Source organism: Lolium rigidum, chromosome 2 (genome assembly GCF_022539505.1).
Source record: "Lolium rigidum isolate FL_2022 chromosome 2, APGP_CSIRO_Lrig_0.1, whole genome shotgun sequence".
NCBI lineage: Eukaryota > Viridiplantae > Streptophyta > Magnoliopsida > Poales > Poaceae > Lolium > Lolium rigidum.
In genome coordinates this window covers 292,165,558-292,186,147 of record NC_061509.1, presented here as the reverse complement: position 1 = coordinate 292,186,147, position 20,590 = coordinate 292,165,558, and the positions used below count along the sequence as shown (strand labels likewise).

Sequence of the window (20,590 nt, the reverse complement as noted above, 5' to 3'; positions counted from 1 at the left end):
CAGAGATTGAAACATTTTCTTTGAGCTGCCCTTGTTTGTAATTCAGTGGACTACTTTTAAATTTTTGAAAACAAATAAAGAAATCGACATAGATCGGAAATCATTTGGGACAATATACAGTGGCCAAGCCCTGGTGCACTGTCATTTGAACAGAAGGACCATACGCCATCACATCTTGATTCTTGTTTCTGCCATACGCTTCTTCTCCTCTGGCAATCACCTCGCCATCCACGTCTATGATGCCACCCCTTTTGGGATTCTCCACAAGCTGTCCTGGTGATAACCGAAAAGATCTCACCTGCAAAGTTGAATTGATGGCATTTGCTATTGATGAAATAGTCGGGGAAAAAGGTAGCACAAGATCTGAATCCATATAAGTTGAAGCCGTAATTAACCTTGAGATATGTAACATATTTCGACTTCACATAGCTCCCATCGCTCATCTTTAGCATCAGAGCTAAAAGATCAGCCTTTGGACAATCTCTGATTATGACTGCGTCCATATATCCATCTGAGAACTGCATCGACAGCCGCATCATGCATCTCACACTAGTTAAGCAAATCAAGTCAACAGCTAACAGAAAGCTCTTGAAGAAGAACATGGAGCTGGATCCAATTACCTTGGCTTCAGGAGCTGCCATGACACTCTCAGTAGCCCATGGCACGTTGTTGAGGCACACGGCCACAAACGGGCCATCAATGGATCTCCAGTATGAACCTTGTAACTCAGCTGAAGGACCTTGATAAGAACACACCTGAGGTTCCCCATTCTGCTCCAGACATTCCACGATGGAACTCTCGACTTGCTTGGCAGGCTCCCCGTACGCCTCGTAGCCCGGGGCAGGCACGAAATGGATGGTTCCGCAGTATCGTCGCAGATTCATTATGCGAACCAGAGCCTGAAATAAATCAACAAGAACTTGTTACGACGCAAGGCATCAGTCTCCAAAGATATCAAGTTTCTGAAGAAAATAAGAGCACGCACATAAAAGTCAAAGCGCGCGCTCCCCATCCACCTGTATTTCTCGGACTCGATGTCGATATCGGCCACCAAACCTGAATTTATCCAAAAGAGTCAGATCCAGCAACCACAGAAGTTCTTCCACTGGAACTAGACATTTGTTGATTCCATGGTTGCGTACGTACCCCAGGTAACTGACAGCACACTGAAAATTTTCTTCTGCCCTTGCACTAAGGTGCAGACATCCAAGGCCTGCTTATGACCTCTGATAATGGCGAATAAAGCTTCTGAAATTGAGCATGTCTGGTTTGCAGCATGCAGGAGTGATTTAGCCATGCCATTCCCTGTACCTGCATAGATTGCAATTCCAGAATTTGTTTGAGTGTTCCAAAGTTTTTTTTTTGTCCTGGGCATCTTACCGAAGATGCATTATTTGTACCAGCTGGAATGATCCCGATCGGCATTTTTATTGCTTCCTCCCAGTCCGTTCGCTGCAGAATTCCGTTCACTACCTATTGCCAGGTATGAGAATTAAGTTAGAACCTCAAGAATACCTGGATGGCTTTCTCTGTCAACGAACTTTTATTAATGTTTTTCTTTTGCATCGCTAGCTTTTCCAGATAAAAGATGATTCTGTGAGATCCGTCATGCAAAGTCAACTTGCAATTGCATAGCCAATGCGAACTAGTATCACAAGGATGTGGAGGATCAAATCGTATCATGCCAACCATGCAAAAGACGTTGGTTGGTTGCAACACACAAGCGGCCAGTCGGGTATTGGTTACCAACCTCCACGAGGACACCGTCACCACTAACGCAGACGATCCCGTCGTATCTCGCAAGGTCAAGAGAAGTGGCCAACTCCCGGGCATGCCCCCCGTGCTGGGTCTCTGAAACAAAACAAGAAGCACGAACCAGACGGTTCAAAATAACTGCAAGAGCCAAGAATGTAGGGGAAAAACGCTTAAATTAAGTAGAAACAATGCACGTTTGCGCGCCGAAACCTTGCATTGTGACGTCGACACCGGCAGCTTCGAGCATGGGCTTGATCTCTGCCTCGTAGATCTTGCTCGCGCATCTCTTGCCGCCGAAAGGGTTGACCAAGACGAACAATCTCTTCGGCCGGCCTATATCCATCACAAGATATGAGTTGTGTACGTTATAATCTCTCGCTAAACTGAAAAAGTTGGTTAAAATCAGAGGCTGAGAAACAGTGCGTCGCCATCTAGGTTGAAGCAGCAATCTCCGTCAGAGACCACGGCGGAGGCACCCAAGAGGCACATGCGTACGTACCGAACGAGTCCAAGCAGCGTCGGAGCTTCTCGCCCCACGCCGCGGCCGCGCCTTCGCCGTCGGCCATCTCGAACACGTAGTCTCTCCTCCTGCGCCTCTTCCCTGCCGCCACGAAGGCCCTGACGACGACCTCCTTCCCGTTCGCCTCGACGCCGAGCACGTCGGCCTCCAGCGAGAGGCTCCTCTCCGCCGCGGGGCCAGCGCAGTAGCGCCACCGGAGCTCGGGGCCGCCGACGCCGGCACCAGTGGAGAGCGTCGCCTCGGCCGGCGCGCCGTTCACGCGGACCTTCGCGGCGGCGCTATGGTGGTCTTCCATGGTTGCCGGAAAGAGAAAGAACGTGTGGGATGAGAGTGCCGAAGGTTTTGGCACTTAAAAAGGGAGTCGGGAGTCGGGCGGGTAGCAGAAAGCGATCACAACTCCAGGGATACCGAATCAGATGAAAACTCGCCGGCAAAAATAAATACGCCGTTGCCGGGGATCGAACCCGGGTCACCCGCGTGACAGGCGGGAATACTTACCACTATACTACAACGACTTCATTGAAAGTGTTTTTAAGAAAATGTATATATCTAATAAGCGGCAAAACGTGCAACCACTTTTCTTGACCAAGGAGAGCCCCGAAGGGCATGGAAGCTTTATATTAAAACACATACAGAGAAGGTATACAACATTACACAAGACCCAAAGAAAAATAAAAATAATACATAGATCTCCATTTTATGTGGAGGAGACCTTCCTGAAAATTCTGAAAAGCAATCTGGTCCCTCCCTATCACCTTTGCCGAGCTAGAGGTAAGCTGCACCGCCGCTGAACACCGCCGCGGGGACTGAACCACTTTCTTCAGTGCCAGCGTTGGACGCGGCCGCTGACCTAGGAAAAGGCCTCCGATGGAGGTTGAGAAAATGTCGGAGCTCACCGTCCTTCCGAAGCACCGGGGAGTGGACCCTTTCTCCCTCTTGAGAAACATCCTCCCAAACTCGTCCTTCCCCATCCCTCGCCACCACGGACGACCAGCGGGAGAAGGACAAGAAGAGCAGCGATGTGAAGCAGAGAGAGGGAGCAGACCTTGGGCTTATTGACAAAGATCCCTGCAAGAGAGTTAGGCGCCGCCGTTTCCGTCCACCGGAGCACCTCGTCGCGCCGCCCCACCACGGTCCGCACAGATCCTTCCCAAAGAGGCTGGTGACATGGGCATACCCTTCGGGTACCCATTATTAGTATACCTGGCTCTGCCCAATATGGAGAAGACCCAATATGGAGAAGGCCCAACAAGGCAACCCGAAGAAGTAGTCGACTAGGACTCTTGTAAAACCCTAGGCTGGTTGCATATATAAAGCTAGCCAGGGCACCCGAAAGAAGGAGGAAAACAGATAGACAACATAGCCCGCCTATGGCGGCACCCTGTAAACATACTTATCATCATATAGTGGATTGCTAGCAGCATGTAGGGATCCTCCACCGAGGTGACCCGAAGCTGGGTACGTCGTGTGCCTAATCTCGTCCCCGGAATCTCCATCGTCGCTCTCTCCCGAAACCCAAGTCTACAATACGTAGGCATTGGCGAGGTGATCCCTCGTCAATTGGCGCCGTCCGTGGGATCGTGACGACTGGATTTTGTTATCCGGGCGGGATCCATCATCATCAACAACGGTCAGATCACATCTGTCCGGCGGCACGTTCAACAACTTCGTCAACAAAGCATGGCGATTCCATCATCATCAACAGTGGTGTTTTCTCCATTGCCGCGCCAAGCCAGAGAACACGGATTTCCGATCTGATCTATACAATGGTCTATGTGGATTTGGCTATGAAGCACCAAGTACAATGGCCGTCTTTCTCATTCTTCGACTACACGTCGGGGCAGCTCCCTCAGTGAATCTCTGCAGGAATTTATTGTTGTTTGAGCACGTTGTCTCAGGCACCCAACGTATCATCAATCCATCAAGTTCCAAGAAGCTGCTGCAACCCACGTGGTTTGGTCAAAAAAAAAAAAAACTCAAGATTGATTCAATTACTCTTTGCCAGCGATACCTTACAAGCAAAGGAAACGGAAAAATACTACGGAGCAGGAATTCGATCCTACGAGTCGGGCGTGAACAAGGCGCTTGCCGCTGCGATGTTGCGGAAAAAGAAAAAAAAGTCTGCGAGAGGAATCCGGGGCAATTCTCTGTCGACTGTCAATCAAGAAAAGTCTACGGACCAAAAACAGTCTAAAAAAAAAATCGAAGAGTACAATGTCGGAGAATCCTTCAAGTATTCCGTTCATCCGCCAGCGAGACGCACACTCGCCAATTCGTCATCCGGCACAAAGACTACAAGCTTTGCTTTCACGTCCATGATCAAGGACTCCGCCGCCGCGCCTCCATCCACGTCGACTGCGTCACATCTTTTTCCGGCCAAACGCCGCATCATACCCTAGTACTCGGAGCTCGTCCTTGGCAGACTCACCCGTCGCGAACTTGTCATCTGTCAAAAGGACCATCAGGTGCTATATTTTCAATTACGCAAAATTTATTTTAGCCAAATATTATCAGCTCGTGCTATTATCTGCGCGCGAATTTGCGCACTATAATATAACTGCAGATTGAAACAAAGAGTTGACTACTCTACTCGCTCGACCGCGCCTGCCATTGCGCACCCGCCATGTGCTCGGGGGCTCGCCTGTCGTGGACCCGACATTGCGGACTCGATATACTCGGGTGTTCGCCAGCTGCATATCCGCCATATCGATTGCGCCCTCTTCATCGACTACTTCTGGCCAGACGCCGCGCGACCGCCACATGACTTGCTTCCATGACGACTCCGTCGCACCCGATAAAAAGCTAAGTTTTTTCTCTTCAAAGAGTCGACTATTTGTTTATTTTTGCCACACCCAAATACTCCGGGGCTGCGCCATTACTTCGTTACCACAAATATACTTGGTTACTTGGTGAATTTCTTTTCTTCGGCTCTGGATATATCTTCGGCTCAGTGAAATTATTTTCTTCGACTCAGTGGAATTATTTTCTTCGACTTAGTGGATTTATCTTCTTCGGCTCAATGGATTTATTTTCTTCGGATTACTGGATTGGTTTTCTTTGGGTTATTATTGGTTCACTCTTATACAATATTACCCGATGCGTTTCCGGGATAATGGATTCATCTTCTATGGTTATTACTAGAACTATTTTCTTCGGATCAATGGATTGATCTTCTATGATATCAACGGATTCATCTTCTATGATTATTACTGGATTCTTCGGGCCAATGGATTCATCCTCTATGATATCGACGGATTTATCTTCAATATATGCTCTATATTTCATGGCGTAATCTTCAATATGGATTCATCTCAAATACTTCATCTGGGATTCATCTTCGTATATTATTGTCTATGGCTTCATCTTGAATGGCTTCACCAAATTGACGCCGCGACTCCATCAACTTATTTCGACGTCACGCCTAACGATCGGGGGCTCGACAACGATTTTGCCTCGGGTCACAACTGCGACACAACAATCATGACATCACCTCAGCAACGCTCGGGGGCTCGGCTATTTCTTCATCAACAATTTCGCGGCATACACTTTTGCTATTTGGTGGTTTCTACTTTGGCTAGATTTCTTATCTACACTCGAAGACTTCATCATGCATCGACTTCGTCGTGTCCAAAAAGCTAAGTGCTCTTTTATTTTGCACAAAGTTGATTATCGTTTACTTTCGTCGCACCCGACACTTGGGGGCTGCGCTGCATATATTCACTTTACATATCATCGAATCTGAGCATCTGACACCGCATGCGAAAAAGAGAGTCAAGGAAAAGATAGAAAAAGTTTGTTTATTTATGCAGGAGAAAGCCGACGAAATTGTCTACAAAAGAGAACCCGACGAAATTGTCCAAAGGGAGAACTCGACGAAATTGTCTTCAAGAAAGAACAGGACCCGAAAAATTATCTTCAAGAAGGTCCCGAAAAATTATCTTCAAGGAGGTCCCGAAGAATTATCTTCAAGAAGGTCCCGAAGAATTGTCCTCAAGAAGGACCCGAAGAAATTTTCTTCAAGAAAGAACTCGACGAAATTTTCATCAAGAGAAAAAAAAAGAGATGGACAAATCTTCGGGTCCATTGACTCGTCATATTCTTCCGAGCAAGAGCATCTGTGATGAACCCGACAATATAGAAGAATCCAATATATTCGGCTGTCTCATCACGCCCGAGAAAAATATAGAAGAACCCGTAAAATGGGTCATTGCATCAGCCGAAGAAGGCACTCGACAATATATTCTCAGAGCGCTAAAATTAAAGTCGCGAATAATCTCTGAATGCCGCAAAACTCTGCGAAGGTAAGACCCCGGATCCGTTCTGAGCGGCGTGGCACCGTCTCTGACGTCGGTTTGCTACTTTTTTCCGTATCAACAGATACGAAGAAAAATCCTAACGGACGCGTTAGGTACCCGATAAAACATGACTGGGACTCGACAGAATGGTAAGACCTTAAGCGGCACCTGTCGAGTTAACACCAGTATCCCGGGATCATGTCCAGGGACGTGATCTTGAAAGTAGGTTTTTGCGGACTGCCACTAGAGCAGTTAACTAGTACCTGATCCGTCAGATGAACTAGCCCCAATTACCATTATCCCTGTACAATATAGATATGGATGTCAAATAAAAATAGCAACGGCCTGGAGTCGATAAAAAGAGGGGCAGCGCCCAGAAATATAGTCAAGTTCTTTATCGAGTAGTACAACTTGAGCCTATGCCTAGGTGCAAGCACCTGCCCATAGGCTCGGGGGTTACTCTTATCGAGAGTATTGTTCACCCTCCCGATAAGATACAAGAAAGAGGAAAAATTGTGGTGTCGATTAAAAGCAAATTGAGCCTACACCCAAGTGCAAACACTTGGCTGTAGCCTCGGGGGCTACTCCCATCGGGAGCGCTGGTCGCGCGCCCGATAGAAAGATAACTTCGACAGCATCTACGGCAATTCAGGTTTGTACTCAACTCGATTCTACGACTCGAGTGGAGCCTACTCCCATCGGGAGCACATGGATTTCATCAAGTCTTCCAGAAATATAGTTAAGTTCTTCATCGAGTAGTACAACTTGAGTCTATGCCTAAGTGCAAGCACTTGCCCATAGACTCGGGGCTACTCCCATCGGGAGCGCTGCCGCGCACCCGATAATTTCAAGAATCGTCGACATCATCTACGCTACACATGATCTACGACATGGACCTCACCTTGTATTTCTTCGACTTCGGAGATGGTTATGCTTGGAGTTTCTACGCAAGTCTTCGACTTCCCTATAAACTCGGGGGCTATCGACATGGGCATACCCTTCGGGTACCCATTATTAGTATACCTGGCTCGGCCCAATATGGAGAAGACCCAATATGGAGAAGGCCCAACAAGGCAACCCGAAGAAGTAGTCGACTAGGACTCTTGTAAAACCCTAGGCTGGTTGCATATATAAAGCTAGCCAGGGCACCCGAAAGAAGGAGGAAAACAGATAGACAACATAGCCCGCCTATGGCGGCACCCTGTAAACATACTTATCATCATATAGTGGATTGCTAGCAGCATGTAGGGATCCTCCACCAAGGGGATCCGAAGCTGGGTACGTCGTGTGCCTAATCTCGTCCCCGGAATCTCCATCGTCGCTCTCTCCCGAAACCCAAGTCTACAATACGTAGGCATTGGCGAGGTGATCCCTCGTCAGCTGGTGCTCTACACCAACACCACGGCAAGATGCCGAAACTCCTACATCTACAACTAGGCCCTACTGCGGCGCGTCCCCCTCCCCATCTCCGGCCGGCAGAGCCACCGGTGAAGGGTCGGGTTTGGCCTGGTCGAGCTCGGTCAACGCACATGCGCAAGGAAGGAGGAGGGAGGAGGAGGAGGGGAAAACGGAGTCGCCTTGGTGCAACCACTTCAATAGCTAGTATTTGCAGTAGCAACGGACTAGCACCGGAGTGCAAACAAAAAAGACTGCCAGGTTGGTGCTAATGTTAGTAAGAGTATTTCCCAGCTTGTAGCTTGCACATCGGTGTATTATATGAGCATTATGAAGAAGCAGATTTGGTGCACATGAGTACCATGCTTCCAGTTTTCAGAATTTTAAAAATTGTATATATGCGTTTCAAAAAATTGTCACATTTATTTCATGAATACATACACATGTCATGAATATTCATGCGAAGTTTCGGTAGAAATTGCATTCTATTTTGAGGTACAGGGGAAAAAAATTGTGGCTACATATAGGGGTAGATATTTGCTAGAAATTTGTCTTTTTGTATAGGTCAAAATACAACATAGTTTTCTCCAAAATTCATACTGTACCCTCGGAATGTTGATATATATGTGGTTATTTAATTATATATTTATTGAAATTCAAAAAATATGATTAGAATAGGATTTTTTAAAATCAAGAGCACTGGTTCTCATATGCCAAAGACATTTTTCGCCTTATGAACCCTACCTTCACTTATATCGATAAACTACGCCCAGAATCCATCATGCAGAAAGAAAGTATTTTTTTCCATCTAAAAATAGGTGTCTTAACTTTATCTAGATATGGATATATCTCTAACTAAAACGCATTTAGATATATCCGTATCTAGACAAAGTGAGACATCTATTTTTAGACCGATGGAGTATATGGTCTGCAGAGAAGAGCAAACATGTTCTGCATGTACAAGCTACGAAGTCAAAATCAGCACAGAACCTTTCAATTTTCAAGTAACAGGAAAGGGCCTTACATTTTCATAAGAAAAATAGAAATAACAGTTACACATGGTGGAACATGTTTTTGCGGTACCTCAAAAAAAAAACATGTTTTTGCGGGAAGCATTCTGAAAACCCTAAAAATCTGCACACAAGGATTGCTCTTGTTAGTGGACGGTCGTATCACTCAGGCATGCCATGTCAAAAGGATGTACCTCTAATGCCCTCGTAAGCGAGGAGATCAGCGTCTATATAGGTTAATCTCTGCCCTTGGGAAATTCTCCTATTGTTTTCGTTTCACATGTTCCACGTGACGTAGAGTATACACCCGCTTTGGTGGCACTTGATTTGGTTCTCGGATCGGTATAGTATGGAATCTCACTCGATACAAGAGTAGCCATCCAGATCAAGTGGGCCTATAAGCAGAACTGAAAGTGAATGTAGCCTCGCATGTGTTTTGTTAACTAACGATTATTCCCATGAACTAAATATTTCATTATGAATGAATGCTCCATAGGTTATGCATGAAGCACATTAGAGAAATTAGGTGATGAATTTAATCATGATAAATATATGCATTGAGATTTAGTAATACATTATATTTTCTATGAACAATGTTTTCATCAAGTTATATATGACGGCATGGTTCATAATTGTTGTATTAAGTACATCTCATGGATCCAGGATGAAAAACATCAAAACCAAGATGTGCATCAAGGTCACTGAGTCCAACTTGTAATTTTATTATGATCTAAAGAAGCAAAGAAAATGAACTTTGAAGCGCCAAGATTATGTTCCACGAGTGAACCATGTTAAGATTCATGCACTAGCCACTTGAACCAAAAGTCCGAACTGATGGAAAGGGCTAGACAATCTACTTATACACTTCACAACACCCCCACTCGCGTGTGACGGGAGAAGAGAGAGTCAACACGGGAAAGAAGAAGAGCACACCGAAACTCAGCGGTGGCTAAAGAGGGGGGAAACAGCAATTTTTAGGCTTAATTGCGAAAACCATGTGAAAGCCAGGATTTGAACTCGAGACCTAGGGCTCTGATACCATGTTAAGATTCATGCACTAGCCACTTGAACCAAAAGTCCGAACTGATGGAAAGGGCTAGACAATCTACTTATACACTTCACAACAAACCAAATATTATTAAGATGAAGTTCACGGGAAGAAAAAATAGGACCAAAATGGACCTAATCCCATGAACTTGAAGGTGGCCGTGATTGGGCTCATGAGTTTATTCATGGTTGACCAAGTCTTGAAGAAGTAATTCAAGTGATTTTTTTCTTATGGATTTAAAGAGATCAAGATATATCATAATGAAGTAAAAGGTTTATCAAGATGAAGTGAAACAATAAGATTCTAGAAGATCAACGCACAAGCATACGCATAAATGGTGTACCACGTGGGATCAAATGATCTAGTGGCGTGTTAAGCAATTGTAATTGTGCTTTATGAACTAGCCCATGAACTATGTTTTTTTTGGATTTATATGCTAATTGGGTTCTAGTCATGGGCATGTATTGCATATACCCCATGTGAGAATGACATTAAGTGGGGATGGTCATCCAAGTTGAAGAGTTCAAGATAAGCAACCTAGACGAAATGTATGGTTGAAGCATGTGACTCCTTTCATGATAATGGGCATGTGAGGATGCGTGTTTAAATAAACCTTTTCCGTAATAACTATGGGCGAGTAAAGTGTGATTCTTCACCAAGTCAATAGAAGGATTCCAACTTGAAGCAAGCATGAATGTCATTATCAAGATTAAGTGGAATATGTAGCGCTAAGGTATGCTATTGCTCAGTTTTCATAGCTTTACCATGATATCATGGTGGTTCGTGGGAGACCGAGTTATAGGTTGGATAGCTATACTATAAAGAGCGGATATTGGATGAGTAGCTAGTTTGAGCACTTCTTATGTAGGCACTCAAACCTTTGCATTTGGGCATCTTCCATTTTATCTAATCTTGGGTGGTTCTCCGTGTGGGGATCTATAACTTGTTAGCTTAAAATCAAGCCCGTGATCATCAAAAATGGAGTTCGTATAATAAAGTTATCGTGTTTTTCATGTTGGTCGCTCTTGCAGTTTCGCTAGACCAGAAGCTCAGTCTAGAGTTTTCCAGTTCGACTTTTGGGAACCCGAGTTCTAGATTTTTGTCAGGATTTTTTCGAGGCTATCTAATATTTTTTGTTAATCTACTTGGAATCATCCAAAAGTGTCATGTTAAGCCTACGACATCCAAAAGTTTCATTCTTTTGTTTTGTTGAGTTGGAACTTATGGTGCATAATGTTTATGTTGATTTTTTTGACATCTAGCATTTTTCTTGCTACAAACGGCTTATGATAACTTTGCTGCATGAGCCAGCTGATTTTGTGATATATTTTCTTAAGTTCGGGTGTTCGCTACCTGATTTTGCTTGCTACCCCATATTCTTCTCGGCACATAGCTGATGCAAAGTTTGTTGGAGATGCACATCACAAAGGGCCAAAACAGCATGTGAAGATGTAGATGGATGAAACGCATAGCTTCCATCTAGAAGACTAGAAAGTTACGAACAACAACAAACGTTCAGGAGAACCAAAGCACGAGAATTGAGTTGGAGTGAATCTCGTAACATGTTGCAAAACATCTATGTTGGCCCGATGCCTCGTCCAGCCGACCTATACATCGTCATAACCTCTTTAGAATGAATACAGAGGATAAAATTATATAATAAATATACATAGTCAAGCCTAAGAAGCATTTATTCAGATTTTGTAGATTATGTTTCGGCGTTTGAAACTGGAAATGTGTCTATGCTAAAAGAGCAAAAAACTGTGTTGCTCATGAGTGTTCTGCCTATGTGCAGCGGATAGGTGTCGGGTGTGTCTGAAACAATGGTTTCCCAGACCGTATAGGTAAGGCTTTGGCCTTAGATCGTAACCAAACATTATCCATCGAATGAATGAAGCTCTTTAAGATCGACCGGATGATCAAATCTCTACATGGTTAGAAAGCCAAGTTTTTCTCTTTTCCTATACGAGTTGAACTAGTGAAGACTTACTTCTCTGCCATGGGCATCTATCAGACGATGGCAATTGCGCGGCCGGTTTGGTTGTGCAAAAGACTGGACAAGCTCAAAAGGGGATTTATTTGGGCAAAGGAAAAAATAATTACCGGTAGCAAATGCCAAGTTCGCGGGCCCTTTGTTTTTCAACCCAAGGAGAATGACGGCTTAGGCATGACTGACCTCCAAAAGCAAAGTCGTACATTGTGCATCCAATGGTTGTGGCTGCCCTGGACCGATCACTCGAGGCCATGGCAAGGAATGCATCTACCTACTGACCATGAAACTGAAGCACTCTTTCGAGGCTCCATGAAACTGAAGCACTCTTCCAAGCCTCCACTCATAATATTATTGGGGATGGTAGATTTTTTCCTTTATGGTCCTCTCACTGGGCGGGCGACCAACGACCCATTGATTGATGGCCCAACCTTCTCAAGCATTGCATCAAGAGGCGTCTCACCATCATATAAGCTGTGAGAACAACAAGTGGATGAGCTGCATAAACCCAAACCATACAGTGCATGTGTTGAGAGAAATGTGTTAACTCTAGGACTACACTCAAGTACTCAGCACATCAGGTTCAATGACAATAACCAAGACACGGTGACATGGAAATGAACTAATGATGATGTATATTCTGCTGCAAGTGCCTACCATATTCAGTTTGAAGGCAGGTTTCAATCTGATGGCAAGGAGTTGATCTGGTCATCCAAAGCAACTCCACAAGATAAAACCTTCGCTTGACTGGCCTTTCAAGGGAGTTGTCTAACTTCAGATATATTGCCCAAGAAAAATATCTCTCACAATCCAGCAAACCACACATTGGGAGCTTGCGGTTATGTCCATGATGTTGCCACCAAGATCAAGACAACAATGGGGGCGCCTTTCAACAACCTTCCCCATGATGCCGAGCTCTCGCTGCGGGAGAGGCTTGCGATGCAGCTTCAGCTATTGCATCCCAAAGATCAGCAAGCCTAGAAGGCCACCTCACATCTTCTAACCATGCTAATTTGGAAAGAATAGAATGCACGGATCTTTAGCCAGACTCAAAGCAGCCTAGATCAACTTCAGGGAAGAATTGTATAAGAAGCTCGCACCGGGCACATGGCTGGAATCAAGGCAATAACAAGAATCTTCCCGCCACCATGAGCTTCCATCTTGCTAGATGGGTGTCAAAAGCCGGTCTCCAGCGTCGGAAACTTGTAACCTTTTTCAACTTTCATGTTTTAATTGGTAAAACCCTATTCTTCATCAATGAAATCTAGCAAGTACGATGGCTTTTCGTACAAAAAATTACATAGTACATCTAATTATTTGACTAGTGAAATGTGAAAAATCATATATATTTGCAAACCAAAAAATGGCGTTACGATAAAAAAGTTACTACCGACTCCTCTTGGTCCAGCTTCTTCCTGCTGCCTCCTCCCGGTCCCGCTTCTTCTGCTTCTTGTTGCCCATACCTTTAACTTTCGATGGCTCGGGCTTGGAAGGAGGCACACGACCGGTCTCGATAGCTTGGTTCAACTTCTTCCTTAGGAATAACCCATAGGCCATGTGGTTGGCTATGAAGGCATAGAGGTTTATAGTTTCCCCAACATTGACACAGCCGGACCCACAGCCTTGGCATGCTGCAGGACGCTTTGAATGTCCACCTGTATGCTCCTTTTGCAGAAGGGGCAGTTGTTCGTGGCACCAGTCGAGGGTTCTCTCCAGTACTTGTCGAACTTTCCCGCCTTAAGCTTGTTGAGAGTGGTCCTGGCCTTCCTATGACGCGACTCGACATCGATGTCAACATCATCAGCAGCAACCTGATACATGCCAAATAAACATGTGAAGCAAATACGTAGCAATTACAACTAATACTGAATATGAATCCTAAAAGAATCTGACGCTAATTCAAAACCATATATCGCAAAAAAGGGAGAGACTATAGTGCAAAAAAACAAAGGAGAGACCATAGCGCAAATCGATCCAGCGCTATGTTGAATAAGAGAGAGAGGTGAATCGGAACATACTTCCTCCTCCTCGTCGATGATATTCTCGTCGAAGGTCGGTGGCGGCGGCTCAAATATGAGATCAACCTTGTCCTCGTCCTCTAGCGGCTACTTCCCAAGCGAGTGGACCCATCTACCGACAGCATCAGAAATTGATGAGCAGCCGATGGCCCGACCTTTGGCAATGGCTTCCGCTTCGTCTTTGGCATCCGTTGCGTCGATGATCGCAGCCCTTGCGGCCATGCGCGCTGCCATCACGGCTCAGGCAACCTCCTCTACGGCTAAGGCCAGCCGCGCGACCTTCGCTTTCGCTGCGGTGATGGCGTCAGTTGGGTTCTCCATCGGTGAAATGGGAAGGGGAAGCGAAGAGAGGATTTTTTCCTAGTCCACAGAGAGAGGGAGGAGTGGGGACGTAAAATGTGTAACTGATGATTTTTCGAGATTTGAGAGACATAGCATGAACGAAAAGGTGAACAACGCGTGGGCTCATTACCTCATACTGCCTCTCTGCTCGAAAGAGCGTATGCGTGGGTTTTCTAGGCATATTAAAGTGTCATCGACCATCTCTCACCTCTTCAACTTTTCCACCTCCAATGAGTTAAGTGCATGTAGAAAATAAGAAAACCATATGCTAAATACTACTTCCTCCACCCCAAAGCTTAAGGCTTATATTATTTTTAGAAAGTCAAACTATGTCAAGTTTGACTAAGCTTTTACCAAAAATTATTAACATAGAAAATAATAATGTAATATCATTAAATAGGCAATGAAATATATTTTCGCATGGTATCTACAAAATATTATATTTGTTGATAGATTATTCTAAACTTTGTTCAAAGATTACTTGGTTTGACTTTTCAAAAAAAAAACCTTAACCTTTGGTTGGAGGTAGTACTACTCTTGAAGAAACTACATCCCTTGTGATGAGAGATAAATATTTTTTACTACCACTCTTTTGTGGACAAATTTTTAAGTGCATTGCAAAAAGAGAAGTAAACTCTTTTATGGATTTTTTTTAATCCTAAACGCCCACTTAATTATTACACGATGGAGGAAGTATAGCCCAACATGTTTTTTCCGGTGCACTACACTTTTTTTGTGGTGCAATGCTCGGTTCTACCCTTTTGTCTCAATGTAATGGTCATTTTTGTCTTGTCGGGGTATGTGGTTACGATTAGGGCTTAGGGCTTAGGCTTAAGGAGATTTAGCTAGATCATAGGGGAAACTATTAGCATAGTTTGTCAAATTAAGTTAAATTTTCGCACACACACATGTATTTTGTAATTTCCTACAATATTGACCGTGCTATTAGTACTTATTTTACTGCACGGAAAACCAATTTTTATTTTCTATGTACCAAAACTAGGGTTGGTTGTGAACCGGCGAACAAAACAATAGCCCAAAAGAGGAACACCCCAAGGTACAAAAACTAGCATTCACGTACGTACATATATATGATCTAGGTTTGCAGATAAAAACATTCATATAGGCCGCTTCCTAATAATATACTTAAGTTTCTGCTGATTCTCTTGGTTTCTAGGTCTTGGTTAGGCATCACTACTAATTCAGAAAAAAAATATAAAATCCTCAAGTGAAGTCATTTTAAGTGACCTCTAGCAACTAAAAAATTCAAACATGCATGGCCGGGTATTTGAAGATTTTCCCAAAACTCCTTACGAACGAGCTACTTCATGCCAAAAGATGCACGCATTTTGACTTGAATGAGCTAGCTATAATGGCTTTAAGCACAAATAGTTTGTCTATAATTGAGGTCATGTTTGAGACACTATAGTGTACCTTGTAATGAGAAAAATATTGGATGAATTGGATTTTCCATCTCCTTCTAACTAAGACCTATTTTATATTTTCTTAGTGTTGGTAATGATTTATTTGTGAAGCATGTACCAAAAATTAAAGGCAAAACCATAGTGGAGAAGACAATATGGTACAAAAAAAATATAGACCACTTTCTCCACAGATCATTTATTACATGTTTGTGAAAATATTCTTAGGTTGTACTAAAAAGTTATATATGGAATTTATCGCCGATCTCATTAGATCAGGTGTAACTAACTAAAAAATCAAAAAATGAAAGCTTCACAAGTTGCCATCGTCTTATGTGACCTACCATCTATAAAAAACTACAAATATCGTTTAAGATTAAGGAAGTGCGTGTACTTTTTTGTGCAGAAGGTGTTTTATTAGGTACTACCTCTATAAGACCATCATGTGTCCATAGTTTATCAGTTTGACCAACATAATGTGTCCATAGTTTATCAGTTTGACCAACATAACATGAATTATACACCGCACAAATTACATCATTAGAAAGTAGAACATCTGAACTTGTGCTCAGTAACAGTACGGTAGACAATTATGTAACAGCGAAATTGATTGGAGAGGCAAAGCAGGCATGTGCCACCAAGCACGGCATGAGCTGCACCAACATGAGACCTGAATTTTTGGCGTGAAGGTGCTCCAGAGATGAAGACAAAATGTATGTATTTATTTATTTAATAAGCATGGATTTATGAACATATTATAATGTCTAGCACAATTTTTTAAAATAAAAATAAAATCAGGTGGTGTGGGGATTTGAACTCAAGACCAACCAGTTGCGCTAACATCATGTTCTATCAACTCTAGACAACCAGTATATATAAAGAGTAGTGTGGCGTCTTTGGCATAGGCGCCACACATGGCTTACACGTCGGCAGCTGCACGTCACGCACGCCACACAGTGAAGTGTGGCGGCCCTCGCGTAGACGCCACACAAAAGGGTTAGTAGAGTGAAATATTTTCGCCGGAGGGTTATTTTATGCTATACTTTCACCAAAAGATTATTTTTGTGTAAATCGCCGTGGTAAGGATAACATGAAGCGGTTGTGGGTGGGGTTTCTATAGGAACGCGATGACGTTTCATGAATCGTGATGAACCACCGCACACGGAACCATACTATGCGGCGCTTCTTCTTAATTTTTTCCTTTTTTCTTTGTTGGACTTGTTTTCTGGACCCATGGGTTGGACTTATACGTAGGAAGGAGATTAATAAGGCACGTATACGGCACGGGAGCCGATGGAGTTGTACTTGTGCTTTACTGCCTTATATATATGACGCCGATCGATCGGTTCGCTGCAACGATCTCGATGTTTGATCGGTGTACGCGCCCTGCCCGTCGTCGTCGTGTGGTCGAAAGCCTCGATCCTGATTCCCGATCGGATACCTAGTTACGTACTAGGGTGGATGCCCGTCCGCGACGGACCAGGGTGGACAGACCTCCCCGGCGATCTCCTCGCTGCTGTCTACCAGAGATCTGCGTCGGCGTTTGACCGTGCGCGCTTCGCCGCTGTCTGCACATCCTGGCGCGCCATCGCGGCGTGGCACCCGCGGCTGGAAATAAATCTTATACGATCGGGTCGTACAGCCCCGATGGCTGGACCAGCTTCACTGTGCGACACCTGGCTTTCCAATCTCAAAGCAGCCAAGCTATACTAATAATCACCTAATTCCTGTTTCTATCTGTGCTTCCCCGCCATGCTGTCCGGCTTTTCTTGCTGCCGCCGCTGCAATTCTCCTTGTTGGTCCCTCTTCTAGTGGTGCTCCTGCTCTTCCCCGGCTGCGTCCGGACATGTCGTCCGTCTCCCGGAGAGGCAATTCCCGTGCTCGATGCGTCCCTCCTGCCACGGCCACCCACATCAGCACCGTCGTTCGCGGCACCACCGGCGCTCCAACCATGGCCATCCTCCTGAAGGCCGTCGTTGCGGCGCTGCCGTCAGACTGTCATCGTGGCCAAGCTACTCGTGTTGTTGTTGCACAGGTGGATTGAATGGGCTCTGATGCTCTGTTCGCCTTGCTGCTCGATGGGCATCTCGCTGGGATATTTCCACTCCGCCGCCGCCAAGCGTTAATCTCCGGTGATTTGGAATCTGGATTTGATCTCCGTGATAGACGGGATTAGCAATTGGGGAACTGCAATTTGCTTAGTTGCTAGACTGCTTCGAGAGTTGGAACGCCAGGTGTCACAAGCTGGAGCTGGTCCAGCCATCGGGGCTGTGCGACCCGGGTCGTATAGGATTATTTTCCCCCGCGGCTGCCTGCTATGCCTCTGCTCCTGCTCCCATCCACCGGCGACGGCAAGAGGGATCTGGAGGTTCGAGCGTACAGCCCCGAGGACGGCAGGGTGTTGCGAGTCCCTCTCCCGTGGTTCCCTGCAGGCAACCGGCTCGTCGGGTCCTATAAGGGTGGCTGGATCGCCACCGCGTCCGGCTCCAAAGAGCTGCTCGTCGTCGTCGTCAACCTCTTCTCTGGCGCTCGGACGGCTCTATCCGCGAAACAGAGGTTTGTTCGACATCGGCCTGAACAAAGACGGCGCTCCAGTGGCCAACCCAATCCACCGCCTAGAAATGAGCTCCTTAGATGTGATGGGTGTGTCGATCCACGCGATACATATCTTTGAGCTGTGTGGCAAGCTAGCAATAGCAGTGGAGGCCTTCCCAGAAAAAAGGGGGTTCAGAGATAGTTTTTTCAAGGTATATGAGCTCGCCGAAGGAAACACCATGTGGGAAGAGCTGACGACCCTGGGCGACCACGCCTTGTTCCTAGGGCGAGCATCCTCCAAGGCGGTGCATGTGTCAATGGCAACAGGCAAGCGTGGCGCGGTTAAAGGAAACCACATCTACTACTTCGAGAACTACTATCAACTCAACCATGTGGAAGGCTTAGCCAGGTTAGAGATGGAAAATAATCCTATACGACCCGGGTCGCACAGCCCCGATGGCTGGACCAGCTCCAGCTTGTGACACCTGGCGTTCCAACTCTCGAAGCAGTCTAGCAACTAAGCAAATTGCAGTTCCCCAATTGCTAATCCCGTCTATCACGGAGACCAAATCCAGATTCCAAATCACTGGAGATTAACGCTTGGTGGCAGCGGAGCGGAAATATCCCGGCGAGATGCCCATCGAGCAGCAAGGCGAACAGAGCATCAGAGCCCATTCAATCCACCTGTGCAACAACAACACGAGTAGCTTGGCCACGATGACAGTCTGATGGCAGCGCCGCAATGACGGCCTTCAGGAGGATGGCCATGGTTGGAGCGCCGGTGGTGCCGCGAACGACGGTGCTGATGTGGGTGGCCGTGGCAGGAGGGACGCATCGAGCACGGGAATTGCCTCTCCGGGAGACGGACGACATGTCCGGACGCAGCCGGGGAAGAGCAGGAGCACCACTAGAAGAGGGACCAACAAGGAGAATTGCAGCGGCGGCAGCAAGAAAAGCCGGACGGCATGGCGGAGAAGCACAGATAGAAACAGGAATTAGGTGATTATTAGTATAGCTTGGCTGCTTTGAGATTGGAAAGCCAGGTGTCGCACAGTGAAGCTGGTCCAGCCATCGGGGCTGTACGACCCGATCGTATAAGATTTATTTCCGTCGTTGCGGCGCTGCCGTCAGACTGTCATCGTGGCCAAGCTACTCGTGTTGTTGTTGCACAGGTGGATTGAATGGGCTCTGATGCTCTGTTCGCCTTGCTGCTCGATGGGCATCTCGCCGGGATATTTCCGCTCCGCCGCCGCCAAGCGTTAATCTCCGGTGATTTGGAATCTGGATTTGGTCTCCGTGATAGACGGGATTAGCAATTGGGGAACTGCAATTTGCTTAGTTGCTAGATTGCTTCGAGAGTTGGAACGCCAGGTGTCACAAGCTGGAGCTGGTCCAGCCATCGGGGCTGTGCGACCCGGGTCGTATAGGATTATTTTCCGCAACGACGGCCTTCAGGAGGATGGCCATGGTTGGAGCGCCGGTGGTGCCGCGAACAACGGTGCTGATGTGGGTGGCCGTGGCAGGAGGGACGCATCGAGCAAAACTTGCCCCAAAACTTGCTCCAACTGATCGCAGAAGGTTTGTTGGTGCTAAATAGTCCCAAAACTTGCCTTGCCGTGCAAAACTAGTCCAACTGATCGCAGAAGCGGACTGGCGATGTTTTTTTTTTTGCAAAATGCCCCTCCATATTTTTCTCTTGTAACGCTTAGCTTAACTGTGCGGGTCCCACATGTCAGAGGAGAAGAAGGAGCTTAAAATTTATGTGCTTGGTGGTTCGACCCACAAACCTTTGTATGACAAAGGAACAGTTAGCGACTACGGCGCATATCTTCTTGTTGTAATATGGCTCGTTAGCCTAATTATTACCTATGTCAAATCTGACCCCATCTGCTCAAACCAGAGTTATTACTTATATCAAATCTGAGAGTTATTACTTATATCAAATCTGACCCCATCTGCTCAAACCAGACTGATTTGGTTATTGTTTCCTTAAAGATTCTATCGAATCTAAAATTGTCGTATCCCCCTTTTCTACTGTAGACTAGTACAAATACCCGTGCGTTGCCACGTGTACTTCAATTTTATTTCTCAATGCACATATATGATTCACAACTTGCTAGAAAATTCAAATCAAATCAGGAATATCATAATGTACTACATCATGCTAATAACGCAATAACAAGACAACATTGTTGTGCATCTACGTGGTTCCAAGCTCTAGATTTTCTTGTTACTCTTCCGCGGTAAATTCATTTTTTGGG

The 20,590-nt window shown here is 45.6% G+C and overlaps 1 protein-coding gene and 1 non-coding gene across 2 annotated transcripts; both read right to left on the bottom strand.

The window, feature by feature from the left end:
• On the bottom strand, window positions 1–2,570 carry LOC124689078 (sphingosine kinase 2-like). The gene is made up of 9 exons (XM_047222676.1): window positions 2,255–2,570; window positions 1,966–2,088; window positions 1,751–1,851; window positions 1,401–1,473; window positions 1,147–1,311; window positions 986–1,056; window positions 621–899; window positions 396–518; window positions 1–298 (listed from the first exon to the last, which is right to left on the bottom strand). The coding sequence occupies exons 1-9, from the start codon at window positions 2,568–2,570 to the stop codon at window positions 101–103; spliced, it is 1,449 nt and encodes a 482-aa protein (XP_047078632.1). The 3' UTR covers window positions 1–100.
• A 148-nt stretch (window positions 2,571–2,718) lies between these two features.
• On the bottom strand, window positions 2,719–2,790 carry TRNAD-GUC. Its single transcript has one exon. It is a non-coding gene; the product is annotated as a tRNA-Asp (tRNA).
• Window positions 2,791–20,590: the final 17,800 nt, after the last annotated feature.

Coding starts and splice junctions, on each gene's coding strand:
- LOC124689078 (XM_047222676.1), bottom strand. CDS start 2,570: ATGGAAGACCACCATAGCGCCGCCGCGAAGGTCCGCGTGAACGGCGCG. Junction 1,852..1,965: donor TGTCGACGTCACAATGCAAG/GTTTCGGCGCGC, acceptor GTTTTGTTTCAG/AGACCCAGCACGGGGGGCAT. Junction 519..620: donor TGGCAGCTCCTGAAGCCAAG/GTAATTGGATCC, acceptor CTGTCGATGCAG/TTCTCAGATGGATATATGGA.